The sequence below is a fragment of the Lissotriton vulgaris genome, chromosome 9 (genome assembly GCF_964263255.1).
Source record: "Lissotriton vulgaris chromosome 9, aLisVul1.2, whole genome shotgun sequence".
Classification (NCBI taxonomy): Eukaryota; Metazoa; Chordata; class Amphibia; order Caudata; family Salamandridae; genus Lissotriton; species Lissotriton vulgaris.
In genome coordinates this window covers 1,186,574,778-1,186,592,052 of record NC_141697.1, presented here as the reverse complement: position 1 = coordinate 1,186,592,052, position 17,275 = coordinate 1,186,574,778, and the positions used below count along the sequence as shown (strand labels likewise).

At 45.8% G+C, this 17,275-nt stretch overlaps 1 protein-coding gene across 3 annotated transcripts in view; it reads left to right on the top strand.

Annotated features, from left to right (window-relative positions):
- Nucleotides 1-17,275, top strand: part of TMCC1 (transmembrane and coiled-coil domain family 1) — a 485,716-nt gene that overhangs the window by 394,230 nt on the left and 74,211 nt on the right. Inside the window, exon 1 of one of the 3 annotated variants that reach the window (XM_086939250.1) lies at nt 9,570-9,699. The exons of the other annotated variants lie outside the window; for them this stretch is intronic. Coding sequence (XP_086795376.1) covers nt 9,691-9,699 — 9 coding nt within the window. The 5' untranslated portion in view covers nt 9,570-9,690. Of the gene's footprint in view, nt 1-9,569; nt 9,700-17,275 lie in introns of those variants that run through there. 3 annotated transcript variants of the gene reach the window in all.

Sequence of the window (17,275 nt, the reverse complement as noted above, 5' to 3'; positions counted from 1 at the left end):
TTGGATTGACCTATTTAGGTTAATGTGATATTCTTTGTTTTAATGATGTAAATACCAGGTCAGGAGAGTAACACGCTGCCTGTGTGGGTTTTCTAATTGATTAAACCCGATCGCCGACTTTTTTATGCATGTGTAGGTTTATTTATTTCCACAACCCATAGGTTGAAGTATCCCCTTTTCTCTTTCATAGGATTCTTCAAATTACTGCCTAAAAAAACAGTGAAGAGATCCAATACTTCTTCAGGAAGAATTTGTTATAGCCTACTACGAAAGACGCCTTGGCGCTCTAAGCCTATGATGACTGTACATTCAAAGGATTTGTGAAGTGCGATTGAGATGTAATTTCAAGAGTAGTCATGTCGTTCAATAGTATGCATACTCTTCAAGCCCTTCTGTTTGCACAGCATCCTGGGGAGCATTTCAACCAAATGAATAACTGCAATATCTCCAACCCATAGTTGTGATATGCCTGAAGTTGCCATTATATCTTTTTGTTAATCAAGAATGATGTCCTGAATTTCCAGGGAATATTTAACCACTGAGTGCGGATTTATAAGGCCTACCGTTGGTTGGAAATTGGTGGTCTTGCCTGACTTTAAGAGATATGTTGGGATCTAGCTCTAGAGGCTTATACAAGTATCCTGGATAGAGGGTCATCTTTTTTCCTTGATGGAGTTTAGCAGCTGAGGAGACAGGTCAATTTGTTTGTGTTGGTTGAGATGATGGAATAAGCACTACTGTGGAACATGCGGTTCGGATAGATTAGAAGTGTACTGTATTGACTGTTCACTGAAGGGATAGTTGTTTTCAGCAATTGTTTAATTGTAGTTTGAGGATGATCGTTTATAGATTCTGAATGTTGTGCTTCTCTCCTTCAAGACCAGTTGGGTCAGATGCGCATTTGAATCATTTTTGTTCTTCCCATTACACATGACACATTAATGAAATAAGGCCGTTTGACGGAGATCTTTGCTATGGATGCGTGTGTGATTGCAAGGTGAAGTATGAGAGTGGGAGCCTTCCATTGGACTACTACTCTAGAAGCCATGTGTTTTTTTTATTTTAAGGTGCTCTTAATCGAAGGACGAGGTGGCTTGTAAGTTTACAGGGAGTGGGATTGAGTGTCTCTGTGGAGGTCTGATTAGGCAGACAAAATCGAATTTGTTACGATCAAATCATGGTTTCAGAAGGTGTAAGTTGATTTTGGTTGGCTAAATGCACATTCTGAGCAGGAGTATAATAAGTGTTAAGGTTCAGTATGCTATATAAGTTTTACATTTTTTGTAGGTGGTTTGAATGCCAAGGTTAATACTTTAAATAACACCATCTGTTTGCCTTGTGGGTAAGCTCATCTTTAGTCATATTGGATGGTGGGTGCGTGTTTGAGGATGTTAGGGAAACATTTTGTAACCTTTCTGAAATGTAGCTGGGGTTTCAGGGCTGCCCCCAATGCAAGCTACAGTCTGCCATGCCTCCTCAATGTCCTTTGTCTCTGCATCTATGGATATACGAACGATTAGGCTTGAGAATATGATGGCAGGCTAGCAAATATTTGGTTGGGCAGCCATATGGAAAGTACCTTTTCCCCTCCTCATTGGAGTTTGGTAAATAAGATGCTTACCAAACGTGTAACTAACCCAACAGTTATACACTCAATACTTCAAAAGATAAGCTCGATTGAAACGTAATAGTGCTTGTACCGATCTCTTGAAAAGAACCAGTGCCTCGTGTCAATCTCGGAGACTCCGCAGGACAGCGTCCTTCCCAGACCCTTTTTTTCTTGAAGGCTCAGGTCACCTATGACTCCAAAGGTACTTGTTGGAGTGTCACCCTCTCTTCTTGGAATCTCTTAAGTTGAGCCCATGCATAAGTTCCAGGGTGACTGTGTGTGCCCAGCTGTTTCAAGGCTGGCCATCCAGGGCCGGGACCTTAAATCTGCCAGATCGTCTTGTGTGACTATGCGCCCAGCAGATATATTAAAGCAAGAAAGCTATTTTTAAAGGAGGGTGCCATCACAGGAGTGTATAAGACCACACTGGAGTGCAGTTCTGTATGCTCCACTGTCTGCTTGCAATATCCATAAAGAGGTTTCCTTTGTTGGTGTTGCTGGCTGCCATACTGAGATCAGGCTATGTTAATGAGACTTTCCCCTGTTGAAAATGTGCCTGGTGACATGCACAGTGCGTGCATATAGACTGACATAACACATATACTGGTTCTCCCTGTACGCTTTGGTTCACAGGACATGTCGGAAGCATAGGCATTGCCACAGCGCTGTGAAAATGTTGAAAACTCTGAAAGCGGTAATTAAAATATACTCTCAGGCTCATACTCTAAATCTAATCATCATTTTAGTAAGGGGTGATGTGCAGGATTCCTTTCTTCACTATACCAATGTAAAAATTAACTTGAGGGTCTAATAGAATGCTTAAATAAAAGTTCTGATCTCCAACGTAACACACTGACTACGAGTAACACACTGACTACGAGTGCTGTATATTTATTACGTGTGAGATTCCATGGGAGGTGATGGACAGTGCTGCACCCAGCTACGGCACCTGAGGACATAGTGTATAAGATTCACCTGCAAGAGTACGAAAACACCATAGATCTGCGTCTTTTCACAAGAAGCTCTTGAAGGATCATTTCAGCCTTGCAAAGCTCCTATTCATGTCAAGAATAGGTGCAAGGGTTGGACACACGTCATAGAAATTGAAGTCAACAGTACACAGAATGTGCATAAACTCTGCAGATGGCTTGCTGCTGGTGCAACCATTAAAGGAAAAACCAAGACAATCAATGTCGAAATCGTTATCGCTGCGAGATGTCGTTTCCTAGCGTTGGACCATGCCCTGCTATGGAAGAAATGTTGCAACTGTTTGAAAAACTTCCTTTACAGCTGCTTGCTAGGCAGGCATAGCAACATTGAAGAAATGCCTCTATGACCAAGAGACCTGGTCAGCAGCATCAAGAAAGTGTACAGTAAATGCAAGTGTCACTCATGCAGGCCAATGAAATAAACCTTTTCCAAGCCTCTCTCATGATAGTCTCCCACAGAGGTACCTGTAGGGATGATGACAAACAGACGGGAGGTCGGGCACATGAAAATATTAATAAGGTGTGACCTGAAAATCTGTAGATTGACGTTAAGAGCATTTGGGGCTGCATTTGTACTTGACATTGGCGGGACATGCAACATCAGGTGCCCATCTGAATAGTTAGACTGCACCTACACCAGAGGTCTTCAATCTGGCGGGTGAGCCCCCTGTGGGAGGGAGGGGGCTTAATTGATCCCAATGGGGGCGCCAAGCTCTTACAAAGAGAAGCATCATCCTGATAAGTGCTTTGTTTCAAGTCTAAAAAATCAGTATCAGTAAGCCAACTTTTGTCATGTATATGCTGGCTGGGAGTCTGTGTCATAAGGGAAGAGACACCAAATATTCCCTAAATCCCACCTCGCCACCACTACTGATGATCACACTGTGGATACGTTTACACTTTAGTAAGGCCTGGCTCCCCAGAAAAGTATGTTTGCCAATCGTGCATTTGATTGCATTTCTAAATAGGGTAATAGATCTTAACTGCAATATTTAAATGTGTAGACAAATTTAACATTGCAAATTTATTAGAATATTTGTCAGAAATTTTGGGGGATATGGGAGCCAGAATTTTGTTTTCTTTTAGGGGCCTGGCTTTAAAAAGCTTGAAGACTGCAGATCTACTCCCTAATTGACCTCACCTTAGAGTGATTTGTTTCAGCAGGGCGTCCGGACTTCAGTTACTATCTTAGGAAGTGTTCGATGCAAATTCTGAGGCACATCGGTGTCCGTCGGCGATGAAGTGCATGTCCTTAGAGGGGAAGTATTGAGGTCCTTCTCGCTAGCATCGCACCTCTCCATTAAGACTAGAGATGGTGACACTCGGTCTCCTTGCCGCTTTGTCATGATGAAAAGGTTTCCGACTCTCTGCCAGTGCCTTGAAACTGAAAGACCCTGATGACTATGCACATCACTGAAGATGGTCTTTCACTTGCACATACGCACAGTGAGTGCCTATGCAGGTGCAGCCACAAGGCTGGTGGAGGCAACCGTATTCTTCTCAGTTAGGACATCTAGTAGAGCTGTCTTCCACTGTGGTTTCTTCCACATGTTGCAAGCTACTGCTGCCTTTAAATTAAGGCTACGCTTCAACAAGCTCACCCCTGAAGAACTTGCAAACAAACACAGAAGTTTGCGAGCCTTTAAGTGTGTCGGAAGGTCTTAAAACATAGGAATTATTTTGCAGCAGCTGATCAGACCTTATTAATGCACCATAGTTCATAGGGGGTGCCAGCCATCTTGGCACAGAATAAATCTGACTGAGATTCATTATGGAATGCTGTCAAATGCCCGAAAAAGCTTGGAGTATCTTCTCAAACACTGCAGTGGTGTTGGCCTGCAAGCCTTTTATAAGGCAGGCTGTTCACCATTGTGAGAGACCATCACACTCAACAATCCTTGATAACCCTGAGGCCCACACGCTACCTTGCATTTGGAGATTCCTTGCCACAGATGCCCATTCTTCACCCCCCTGCAGAGGAATAGATCCTCTTCATAGCACAAACCTGCCACTCTGACTCCATTCATGCTGGGTCGATTTGCCCAGTGAAATGTAGAGGATCCGACAGTGCAAGTAGTGTGTTACAAGAACAGTGGGTGGCGATGAGCATTGTTGGAAAGTAGTATATTGATATATACATCGAGGAGCACATGACTTTAAGCATGTAAATATTAAAAGGGGTGTTTCAACCCCCAGGTGGGTAGTTGTTTGGGGGTGGCCATGTTGTGTCACTCTCTTTAACCCAAGAAGTAATTGTCATTATGCATAAAAACTAGAGAGGAATGGTTGCCACTCAGGAGTCAAGTGCATGAAGGGTTGGTTCCAAACTTTGAATATGATGGTAGAACATATGTCCGAGTCTGGAATTGTATGGCAGGGTTCGCACTAACCAGCAGGGCTGAATCACTGCTAATGTTTGACTTATCCAACGCCGTCTGACATTCTTGTGTCCCTTGATTCTGTAAAATATCTACTGGTCCCCAGGACACCAAATACTCAGGAGTCAAACACAGAAGGGTAACATCCTTGGGGCCCTAAGGTGATGCAATGTTAGGTTATTTTATCCCAGTGTCAAAGCGATGGTGGTCACAGGCACATCCACCAACATCTGAATACATCACAGATTTTGCCAAGGTTTGTGTGGATAGCATGAAACGCCTGGCACAATTCTACCGGTAAAACGTTACCTTTTTTTGACACATTTAGAAGTGTATTCACAAAGCAAATCCTGAGTCACCTATGGACTGCTAAAAGACAGGACACACATAAAATATCGGAACAGGAGATCACAACAGTGTAGGTTAAATAGACCAAAAGAAGTATGGTCATGACCATGTCTGATCACCAAACTGCTACTTGCAATGTATTTTATTACAGGAAATATTACACAACAAGACTGAGACAGTGGCAACCCCAGTGATGCTGGACAACAAACCCTAAAGCATGTGTTAGAAGTTGCCGGGATCATCAGGCATCCTAAGCACTCATCAAACATTTGATCCAATAGTTCTATGGAAAGAAGAGTAAATAACGTCCCTGAGGCGAGTGACAGCAATTTTCTGACACAGTTTACTCAGTGCTTCACAGTGGACATTCTAGGATATCCGGGAGGAGGCAGGAAAGGATGCTCAGTTGAGCCCGTGGCACCCTCACACTGGCACCAGAGGCCGAGCATGGCATGAGGCTGTATGTAGTCGGAAATAGACCTGAATGTAACTTGACATAAAGTCTAACTTAGCAAAAAAAAACGGCAGCTTGTCTTTTGAGCCTGGCATCTTGAAGATCTTGGAGCCTGGAGAGCGCAGTGGACTTTATACTTACCCTGTGCCTCAACACCAAGGCTGCAAAGTGCAGTTTTCCAATCCCACGAGTCCCCTGCACATGTCTTAAGGACTCTCTAGGCCGCCAGGAGCCTGAGTCTGGAAGGAAAGCCAAAGTTAACTCCTATTTTAATGAGAATGCCCTGAGACAAAAATGTCTTCATTTTTAGACCTCTGGCCCTAGGTGCTTGACACGTGCTGCACTGTGTCGTAAGCATGTTTGCTAAAAGTGACAGCTTGCATTCTGGCAGATCTCTAGATCCTTGGGTTAACACAATGGTCCTTCCCTCTGGGGAGGTCACATGTTGGCCTTGTTGTCTGTTTATAAATGCAGCATCTTAATCGCTCTTGAACTTAACGCATGCATGCTTCGTGCACCCAGTTTCTTTCAGCCCTCTGTTCTGTTCCCTGGGGATGCGGGTTCAAGAAGGTGTGCTGACTTTATTTTTTTCTTTCCAGATGTCGCGTCTTACTCTCTCCCACTTGAACCCACTCATGCATGTCTCTTGTTCCACCATTGGCTTGTTTCCTCCTGGGCATGGCCTCATGTAGAACCTGTTCAGGAAGTTTGATCTACGTTGTTACAGGTACCCTTCTGTGTCTTCCCTTTCGTGACCAAGACTTGCATGCTGTTGGTTGTCCTTCTGGGTGCAGTTCCTTAGTGAACGGCACAGAGAAATGTGTAAATGTTGCTGCAAGTGCACCCTAGCCATGACTTTGAGGTCTTCCTTTTACTCTCATGTAGTGATTCTTTCTCTTGGATACCTTCTCATAGTGAGTTATGCAGACATTGTTTCAGGCGAAGCATTGCACTCGGATGCCTGCCTAATGTACTGTTCCATGTGCAGCTCCCTGGTGGCCCACTTTTGCAACCCACTCATGCAGGTCTCTTGTTCTTACATCAGTTTGCTTCCTCGTGAATCAAATTGTGATCATACCCTGGAAGGTGTGCCAATATTGCAGATGCAGCTTCTGATGACACCCAACCCATGCATGCTACCTTTTCTTCACCCTTTCCATACAGAGCAGACCGTAAAAAGTATGCAGATGTTACTTATGCAACGTATGGATTTTTTTTACATCCGCCTCCCTCAGAACCCAGCCACATACACCACCTAGTGGGACAACGTAGGCCCTGTGGCAAACAACCTACTGAACACACTGCACTCGAGACCATGAGTTCACCCCGCTTACAATCATCTGCCAGGGAAGTTTGGATTTGGACTTGCTAGGTTCTTGCTGAATCCCAGCTAATGCACCTTGTCTCAGCCATTCCTTCTCATTGGCTCCTTGCGAGTGTCCATTATATTATTGCGGATATTGCCCCATATTGAGTTTTTCAGGATGGCGTACAGGCATTTAAGTCGAGCAGCGTCTCAGTGCTCTCTACCCCCATACTTCGCCATGCATGCCTTCGAAGCTGCTCATCTGGATGCTAAGCCATAGTGATATAGCATCCCTGTCCCTCTATCCTTTCTTCTAGCATGGCATTGGGCCTCCCTTCCACAGTGTCTCAATGAGGCTGGTCAAGAAGGCCTGTGCTGCTCCACTGCCTTATACCACTAGGCCTCGCAATGCATGCCCCGTGCTGCGTTACTGCGGGAAGTGCCATGGTAACCCTGCTCAGGAAGGTGTGTGCCGTCGTATTTATGCCACTCTGCCCCTGGATCCATTCATGCATGATGCATGCCATTGGCTTGCCCTGGTGGGCGCAGTGCCATAGTAAGCCTGCTCAAGCGTGGGTGCAGTTACCACTGCTTGCTGCCCTAACGCGTGACCGCACATTCCATCTGCTCTGTTACTGGTTGTAGTGCCGGTGTGGTCCTCACACTGCACCCCAGTGCCAAGCCCTTCTCGTGGATGTACAGTAGGTGTGGTCTTGCACTCCTCGTGGCTCCTGCCAAGTACTGTGTCCATGTCAGCTGTTAGTTGCCTGCTTTGTTGTACTTCATGAACCCTGGATGTGGGCATTAAAGTTGCGTCAAGTGGTATTGATTCCCCCAGCACAGTCATTGCAGTTCTTTGGGAAAATGTAAATGTTCACCGAGTAATTTCTGAACTGCGTTTTGTGGCAAATTATCATTGTGTTATTTCAGAATACAAATAGAACATTTGTTGTGTGCATGCGCCATGATTTTTTTGGCTCCGGACTTTGAGATATCCTGGAAGACGAGCCCAGGTACCGTTGCCCACATTGGCTGTCATGGGACAAGGTCAGTCCATGCTTTCTGGATCAGACAGTTGTATCTCGAGATATTGTTCCTGGTTCCAAGTGTGTAAATTGGAGTTGCAAAGGGATAGGTGGATTCCCTGAACTGTACGTTGCGCTGGAGAATGGACTCAGTTTCTGAGAGCAGCCTTCCTTTGCCTCCTATGCTGAGGTCTTGAGGCGAAACCCCAAGAGCTCCAGGAGAGCAGTGCTGTAGAACATAGCTTTTTCACCAGAAGGTGAGCGGATGTGTTCAACAGACTTTCGACAGAAGCGACAGTAGACGCTATAGGAGGAAAAAGAGGCATGGAAGTTCTCACTAAGCAATTTTAAGAGTAAACCTCATGAAGTTTCTTTGTTTCGCTCATGGACATGGGCACAGAGGATAATTTGCCATTGGATACTGTCTTCCGGTTAAGAAGCACGGTTGCTTACAATCTGTCTTGGACAATTTCATTGGATGCTTGTCTGCACCGTTCATTTTTTTTTTTTAAGATTCGAAATGTCCACCCCTCCTCATTCCCTTCATATGCTGGTTTGTATTTTTTACATCGCTGTACGCTGTTTGGGATCTTCAGAGCGGCCCTTTGTAAACAGCTTTTTTCTGTCTCTGCCGAATTTGTAGGGATAATTGGTTCCACATAATGCCAGAAAAATGCCTTCTTTAGTTGAGCCATCACATGATTCTCTAATCCTTGCCATAATTGAGCCGTGCAAGACTCGTGGCCCCCTTGTGTTTTGAAACCACAACCCTAATTCTTGTTCTCTTTTTTTCTGTCACACTAAGGCGACTTTGCACAGTAAAAAATAAAGAAAGATCTGCTTGTGAACAAAAGTGACCTCTCTTTGCAAGCCCTGTTCAACTCATGCAATTAGGAAGTGGCCTTCCGGGGCAGAAGCGCCAACGCGGCATGGTTTCCTTCCTTGCCCTTTTAGCAAGCAACCAGCCTTTTACACATAGTAAAGACTTCTCAGTGCAAAGGCAGCCATCGAACGCTGCCTGCTGTCTCCGCCAGCGCCATGGTATTGGGTAGTATGTGTCTATGGAGTCTCTGCCGGGCGCGCTTATTCTATCTGGGCACCTGGGTGATCCAGCCATCCACATATCTATGCCTATCTTTTGCGGAAACCAGACTTTTTCATGCATCACAGCAGGACGCGGGCGGACAGAGAAGGTGCGTGTTGGTGTGAAAGAAGAAGACCGTGCACTCATTTCTCCCGACACTGCAGCCACAGGGTGACTCGAGGACCATTGGCCAAGACTCTGCCAGAACATTGTGCGGGGCGACACAATGTGCTAGAATCGCCTGCAGGCAAGGGACATTTCAATGTGGTGAACCTCTTGATAGATATTTTAAGCACTAGATGGCCTGGCCTGAGGAAATTGCCTTGCCTTTAGAGAAGGAAGTGATGTGTCATTTGACGCAAGTGTCCGTGTAGAAGGAGAGAAGCTGTCATTGACGTTAGCCGAGCTGTGAGAACTGAGTGGAGCAAGAGACGGGCACCTCCCAATAGCCGTGACCACGGAACCAGAGCGGCTGCTGTTTCTGCATAGAGTTCTTCATGAATCTGGTAATGTCTGAACCTAGAGTTATCGTATGTACTTGTTGTTTTAATGAGGCTGAAGTAATGAATAAACCATATCAACCCCCAGTATTCACTACAGAAAGGGTATGGGTTCCCCAATTCTCAAACCTCTCTCTGACCATGAATAGACTAGGCCAGCACTGCTAGTGAAACAAATGCGGACATTGAAGGGAGAATCTGTAGCCTTGTGCCTCAACCTGTCCATGAATATTGAATATGAGAGCTCTGCACTGGGCCTAAGTGCGGCTATTGTGGTGCGAAGGGTCGAGCGGCGAGTCGATTACCCTGTATTTGAACACAACCATGGATTGCCAAGGGAGATGCTACAAAGGAGAGGGTGGTAGAGCTTTTTTCCTAATCGATCTATCAATAATCAAGGGAGCTGCTGCGTGGAACTAGTCTAGTATGGTGAAGGAAGGTGTAGCTGGATGTTGCGTTATTTTTAGAGCTTGGTGCCTGCTTCTATCCGTTACTAGTGCCGATATTGATGTCCCTAAGACGGGGCCCTCCTACGGATATAGTGTGCGTGGTGATGGCATGTTCTTGTGTCTCTTGGATCCTGCAAAAATAGGTTGCTAGGGAGATTGGTTCTGGGGGTTAGTAGTAGTGGTGCTGTTTCTGTGTCTGAGTCTGGTTGCGGTTTGCTAGATGGTTGCCTGTGCTTGAACCACATGAGAAGCTGCCTGAGTGGCATGACCTGCCTCGAACCCTGGTGCTGTTGATGCAGCGGGGTTGGGTAGATGCGCCTGCAATTGTGCTTGTACACTGCTTCATAGGGTTTAGGGGGTATACTTATACAACTGTGCCTTGAACCACCATTGTAGATTTGTTTGGAGGGGCAGCACGTCAGACTATGGCTGAATCTTGTCATGGGACGGTAATGGGGGAATGCAGAGGAAGTATGCCACTGAACCTGAAACCCGGCACAGGTGACATGAGGGGTGCCCGTGTCACTGTAAGGAAGCCTTGATGGTGATCATATCACTAAACCTGATCCCTTTTAGGGAAGGTAATAGTGCCATAAAATGACCAGTTTCCAGCTTTTTAAAAATCAATAAACATATACAACTTTCCATGACCATTATAACTCACTAAAGTTGATGCAGCTAGTCGTACTTATAACCTGTGTGAACATAGTTCGGATGGCACCCGCCTATGATATTTTTTGCATCATGATGGTATTCTTCATGTATTTACATTTTATTCAAGGCATTATAACTTAGTTGATGTCTGTGTGCTTTGCAGTTCAGTGAAGAACTTGCCCCAGAATTTTGAGCTTATCTACTTGGCACAGTGGTTATTTTGTTTAGTGCGCAAGGGAATCGTAGTTGAATCTTGAGTCTTTGAGATGCCAGTGGTGGTGCTGTACTTTGAGGCTTGAAGTTAAAAGACCAATCGTACAGACTTGCATAGCACTGTGCTGATGACCCGCAGCACCACGTAACGGTGCTGCGTTTGGAGCGCCACGTAGAAGAAGTTAAAGGGCTGAATGAAGTTCAGGGGACCGGTAAAAAATGGGCTGTTGAAGCAGCAGTGCTCCTCACTCATGTCAATTAAAGTTGATAGATACCTTTTAGTAATTGTGGTATCTACAAACGTCCCAAATAACATAAGTAGAATGTTCGATGGACATTTGCAAGATTTTCCTTGGAGAGAACGGCAATGCCCTGTCTTCATGAGATTGTTCCCGCAGTCCACGCCCCAGCCTGGCACTTTGTCCTTATGGACCATGATGTAACGTGTGGTGATGTTATGGCATAGGTGAAGGGACTTTGGTAAACTGTGGCTGGATCTTGGATACTTCAGTTTTGAAGATACTTAGTCTCAATCTGTTTAGAGGCATTATTTCCAACTTTTGAGGTATAGTTTCCTGGGTTTCCAGCTCCAGGTAGCCCCTCAACTTTAGGGTTAGTTTGGGTTTGTTGGCGTTCTATGTAAAAGGACTTTAGAGAGAGATTAACTACCCTAGTCTGATCACCTAGAAGAGGGCAGGCTCATGTGGAACTCTGCGTGTTAACAAGTTTTTTGTGGGAGAAGGTTGTCTGACGACGACACTCGGTGCGTGGTCTTTGACAAATGAGTCCATCTGGCTAGAGTTAGACCTTTATTTGTATTTTGTTTTACTTTTACAGAAGTTTAGTAGGATGAAGTAATCCAAAGAGTTGAAGGCTGCAAGAACACCTGCAGCAACTTCAGCATCTTTCATGCAGGATGGTGGGTGAAGCTTGCAGCACTGTGGTTGGAAGACTAGCACAAGTTGTAAAACAGATTCTCGAGTATACACTGTTAGTTCTGTGGTTATAGATTCCTTTTCTATTGTTTTGGGAGGAACTAGATTGGCGACTGCGAGGTAGTTTTCAGGGTTTACTTGGTCTGGTGTCTTGTTGCAGTGTAATGTGCCAGCGGTGGTGTGCCAGTGGCCTATCTTGAGGAAGTGTTTTCCGTATGTATGTATTTGGGTTTATTGCGGCTGCAAGAGACAAGTTTTCAAGGTTTACAGGAAGCTTAATAAAATGTTATCTTGCCTGGTAGCTTCAGGGTGGTGGTTCCGTTGTATAGCCACAGCTGTACCTCCAGTTTTGCATTTCTCGGTTTTTGGTATGTGCAGGCGTCATTGATCGGATGAGATCAGCGCGTGAGCAGGTCGATACCACCAAAGCCAATGAGAAAGAGGAAGCAAATAGTTACTATACATTGTCGAATAAAAAAGATACATACCGTAAAACTGAATTTTCTGTTTAATAAGAAGACTGTGCAGCGATGCTATTGCAGAAGATATCTGATTGCACTGTGATAATCCCCATATCATTCTGGCCGCAGCATTTTGGATCAACAGGAGTCTGGAAATAGAGCCTGGTGGAAGATCTACGTAAACCATGTTGCAGTAGCCATTGCCCGTCGAGATTATGGGATTTATAATAATTATCTGGTGCATAAAAGCGAAAAGCAGCCACTCTCTGAAGGACTAATCTGTCCTGTAAGATTCGTGGTGCTGTCTGCTTTGATTCCCAGATTCTTCACACAGTGTAACTGGCTGATGAGGTGTTTCTACTTCTGGGGATCAGAACAGGTATTGGTAAATTATTGTGGAAACCAAGGGAGGTAGAATTTCGGTTGTATCCCCATTGATTTTTAGTTGGTTACAGCTCGTCCATTTCTCAACTTGTAAACCGTTTGATCATTTTGCAGCACCGGTATCTGAGTGATTAGATTTCTTCAATACGATTTGTGTCATCAGCATAGGTAAAAATGTATAGCCACATAAATGATTTAGAAAAGCCAGCGGAGAGAGATGTTTAGTGGTTAAAGGGAACAGAAGTAATCTGCCATTACGTGGCTGCAGTGGGGGGGAGGGGGGTTACCAACTGCGGAATGAGACATTAGAAAGTCCTGAAACTATGTCAACACTCTGCTAACACATCTGAGTAGTCCCAGAGTCCTAGCAGAGGCGTGTGGTCTATGGTGTCAACTGCCACCAAAGGGCCATGCAATATAGGAACTGCAGACTCGCCTGCATGTGGCATCAGAGTTCATCCAGGGTCACCGGTGCTACATCCTACTCGATTAATGGTCTACAGAGGTTGGAGAAGAAAATGTGTCTCAACATAACCCTGTAATTCATTATAAACCACTTTTCCAAACTTTTTAACCCATATGGCAGGTGGGATATCTGCTGATAGTTGAGACGTGCCATGAGAGCTAAAGTTCCTTTATGATGGGAGCGATGGTCATGAGTTTCAGTTCATTTGGATCTTTCCCAGTGAGGAATGATGCATTGATCAGCGATCATAGAGGGTTGTTCTCTATTTTTGAGTGTTCTTTGTGAAGCTTGGTTAGCCAGTGTATCTTCAGGGGGTCCTGATGCTGTACCTGTTCTAACTGCTGACGCAAAATCTTCATTGTTAGGTGGAAGGGACTCAGAATCAGCCATACAGAACACACCCAACTTGTACCACATGCCATCTCTAAGGAGTACATATTGTTCATTTGAATATTTAGTGTATGTGTAAAACTACAACTTTCACTTTTTCTATTGAGTATAGACCCTGCACATTTGTCGGTTGAAATTCATAAGTTCACACAGTTTAATTAGGGGGTCAACCATGGGTTGCAGTTTTACATTTATTCATGTTTTGCTCAGTCAGCGGAACACCCTCGAGTGTATCTTGTGTTGTTTCCAAGTATTTAGTAGAGTCTGGCCATCCTTGCTTGTAGATTACCATAGGAATGTGTTACTTGAGGCAAGGAGGCGGGATACATTTCTCCGGGTACAGATATGTCTTCTCCTGCTCTGTTTTAGTATGCTTGATGTTTTGAGCAGCCAGATACTGCATGATGGGAAGGCCTTGATACTGCATAGGTGATATTTAGGTAAAGTTATATAAGTAAATGACCTCTTTGATGTGCAAGGAGCATTCCATCTAATTTCAGACCTAGTGCAATTTGTGGACTTTGCTGGGGTTTACCTAAATTTAAATCTCCTATACCTGCTTTTGTTTCGCTCTCTGTCATATTCCGAGACAGTAAATGAGCTATAAAGTCATGAGAGTGATAGACTAAATTGACAGAGTTGAGTAGTAGTGGGTCTGCTGCTGTCATAGGGGGTGGTGTGATTGGGTAGGACCGCAGGGTGCTCTTTCATGTTTGTAACCACTTTTAGTATTACATGGTCACTTACTGAACTCCAGTAGTTGTGTGAGGAGGTTGTTTATTCTTTGCTTAAGGATGGAGATGGACTCCAGAGTAAAGGGGTTTTGGGTTCTCGACTAATTTGACCTTAATTAAAGTTGAGAACATTTTGGATTTTTCCCTGGTGTTACCTAGTCAGAGTTGGTGACTCTGGCTTGTGCTAGTCTCTGGATTTTTCTCTTGGCCGTGTTAAGTGTAGGGAGCACCTGGCTGTGTCAGAGGTGAGACTGCCTGTCCTTACTTGCCCAGAAATCTGGATGCTAGGATTTCTGGATTTCCAAGACTGGTAGGTGTTCTGTTTACTGTCTAGTAGAATCTGTGGTCAAACCATTCAGGTTTGGTAGGAGGCTGTGTGCATTTGTTTCCAAACACCGTGTAACACAGATTATTGCACTTTATAGCAGTCGGGTCAGATGTATTTCCTTAAATAAAGACCGCCTTCACTATACACTGGCAGCAATTGAAATGGTAAGTGATGGTAAAAACGGCCTCTTGCAGTTATGTTCCCAGGTTGTGACTCCAAATTGTTTTTCCAGGGCACGGCATGGTATATAACTAGGGCTGGGCGTAGTTCGCAAAGTAGCGCTACGCGAAGTGCACTTCACAATATGCGAGCTACGCGTAGCACTACGCGAACTGGGCAGTACCCTGTTGGCACTGTGCAAGATGCTGTTTTCAATTATTGCACAGTGCGGACAAGCATCCCGCACTGTGCATTCATTGAAAAAGGCATCTTGCACAGTGCGAGCTGTAGTTTTCTGCCGCTCAAGTAGATTTTTACACGAGCTGCAGCTTTCTCCACGCGGACTGGTAGTTTTTCAACGCGAACGGTCGCGAGCATATAGGACCACTCGCAATGAGAAACCTGACCTCCCCGCGTTGAGAATCTCACCAGGAGGTTTATTTTCCACGCTCGCGATAGCCAACTTGATGTTGCTGATCGCGAACTAGGAAAAAGTCTCACAGGGATGTCATTTTGCTTGCTCGCTGTCGCCAACTTGTTGATGAGGAACGCGAGCAAGCAAAAAATGACTGCTGCACTACGCTAAGCTACCGTGTTTGCACTGTGCTACGTTCAGTTCGCGTAGTGCGAAGTAGCGCAAACTACGCGAGCGTAGCGTAGTGCTTTGCCCAGGGTTACATATAACTAGTTAGCTACCACTTGTCAAATGTATGGTGCTGTGTGAGCCAGAGGGCAAGAGAGACGCAGATGATGGATGGAATGCAGAGCAAATCAAACATTCACCCCTAGTCCAGAGATCACCATGCCACTCCAGCTTAGACCCAGCCATATGCAAATCAGTCTTGCCCCTGTTCCTCGTGAGAACAGTGCAGCCCGAACTGCCAAGCCAGGTCTTCCCTGGACCGTAAACAAGCATCCTGGTATCAGTTTTGGGGCATCACTCCTCATCAGACAGGCTAGCTTGAATCCAGTGATACAGTAAGCCTGATCCCACGGCTGGGCATACCCGGCGTATTTAGAGTGAGAAAGACTGATTTGCGTATGGCTGGTTCTGAACTTGAATGGCATGGGGAGCAAAAATACGATGGATTTAAGCCAAGATCTCTACTGGGGTGAATGTTTGACATTCTGCAGTATTCTGTCCATCAATTGTTCTATTTGCATTTGTCACCCTGAGTGGAACGGGTATGCCCAGACGTGGGTCCTGTGCTCTCCATACCACTGGAGTCAAGCTAGCCTGGCTGATGAGAGGTGATACCCCGAAACCGGTCCTAGGATGCTGGTTTTCAGTTCAGCGAGCACCTGGCCTGGCAGGTCCGGCTGGCTGTTCCCATGGGGAACAGGGTCAAGACTGATTTGAGTATGGCTGGGTCCGACCTGGAATGGCATGGCATGGGGAGCAAGAAAACGATGGATTTAGGCCCAGATCTCTTTACTGGGGTGAATGTTCGATATTATGCGGCATTCTATCCAACAATTGTTCTCTTTGTGTGTGAGTCAGAGGAGCAGGGTTCACACAGTTTAGAATTACTGGGGCTACTGTCTGGATCCGAGACAGTGGCCATATGACCCAGGGTGACAGTGGCGAGACGGCACAGGGTGACAGTGGCGAGATGGCAAAGGGTGGCAGGCAATCTCTCACAAAGGTGGCCCTTGCTGAACTACACTTCCTTTGAAGACCGCAGTGAAATTTGAAGCCTCCTTGATGGGAACGATCGAAAACAGTTTCAACATTTTCTGAAATAAAATGTGCTTCATGCTGTTTATTTGATTTCTAGCAGCTAACTGTCCACGCGCAGAGGAGGTCGCTTCCCTCAGAATAGCGTCGGGGCATCTTGAGCGTCTCTACAGGGCACGGCCCCCTCCCTCCCGTACCGCCGGAGCCTAAAGCGCTTAGAGGTGTATCCCTGTAAACTCAAACACTGTTGGAGTGAAATAGGTGCGTGCGAGAAGTGCACGTACCATGAAAGGTACGTGCAGCGGTTTGTCTCTGGGTACAGAATAGGTTTTGTGTCTGGAGACATTATTTTAGCTCCTTGGCGTTGGGAAATACTGCGTCCCTTTCGTAAGAGCCCCATGGCCGTGTCTTGCGTTTCTGCCACACGGATGCACCGCTGACGTCTTGTGTACTTCTTGTCCGTCACACGCACATAGTGTCCGATCCGCCTGTCCCCCGGTTGCGATGGCTGCTTGCACCCGAGCAAGGAGTGAGTGATGTGAAGGAACAGGGAGTGTTGGCCCTGCAGGGCGCGGGGTGACAGAAGGTGCTGCCGACCCTGCATGCGCCCGCCTGGTCGAGGACTGCACAGGGGCCATGAGGGGATACCAGGTAGAGTGGTCTGATCAGGGCAGCTCTCGGGGGTGAAGGGGCCTTGAAGCCCGCGGGGGGGAGGGCGCAGGAGCCACCGC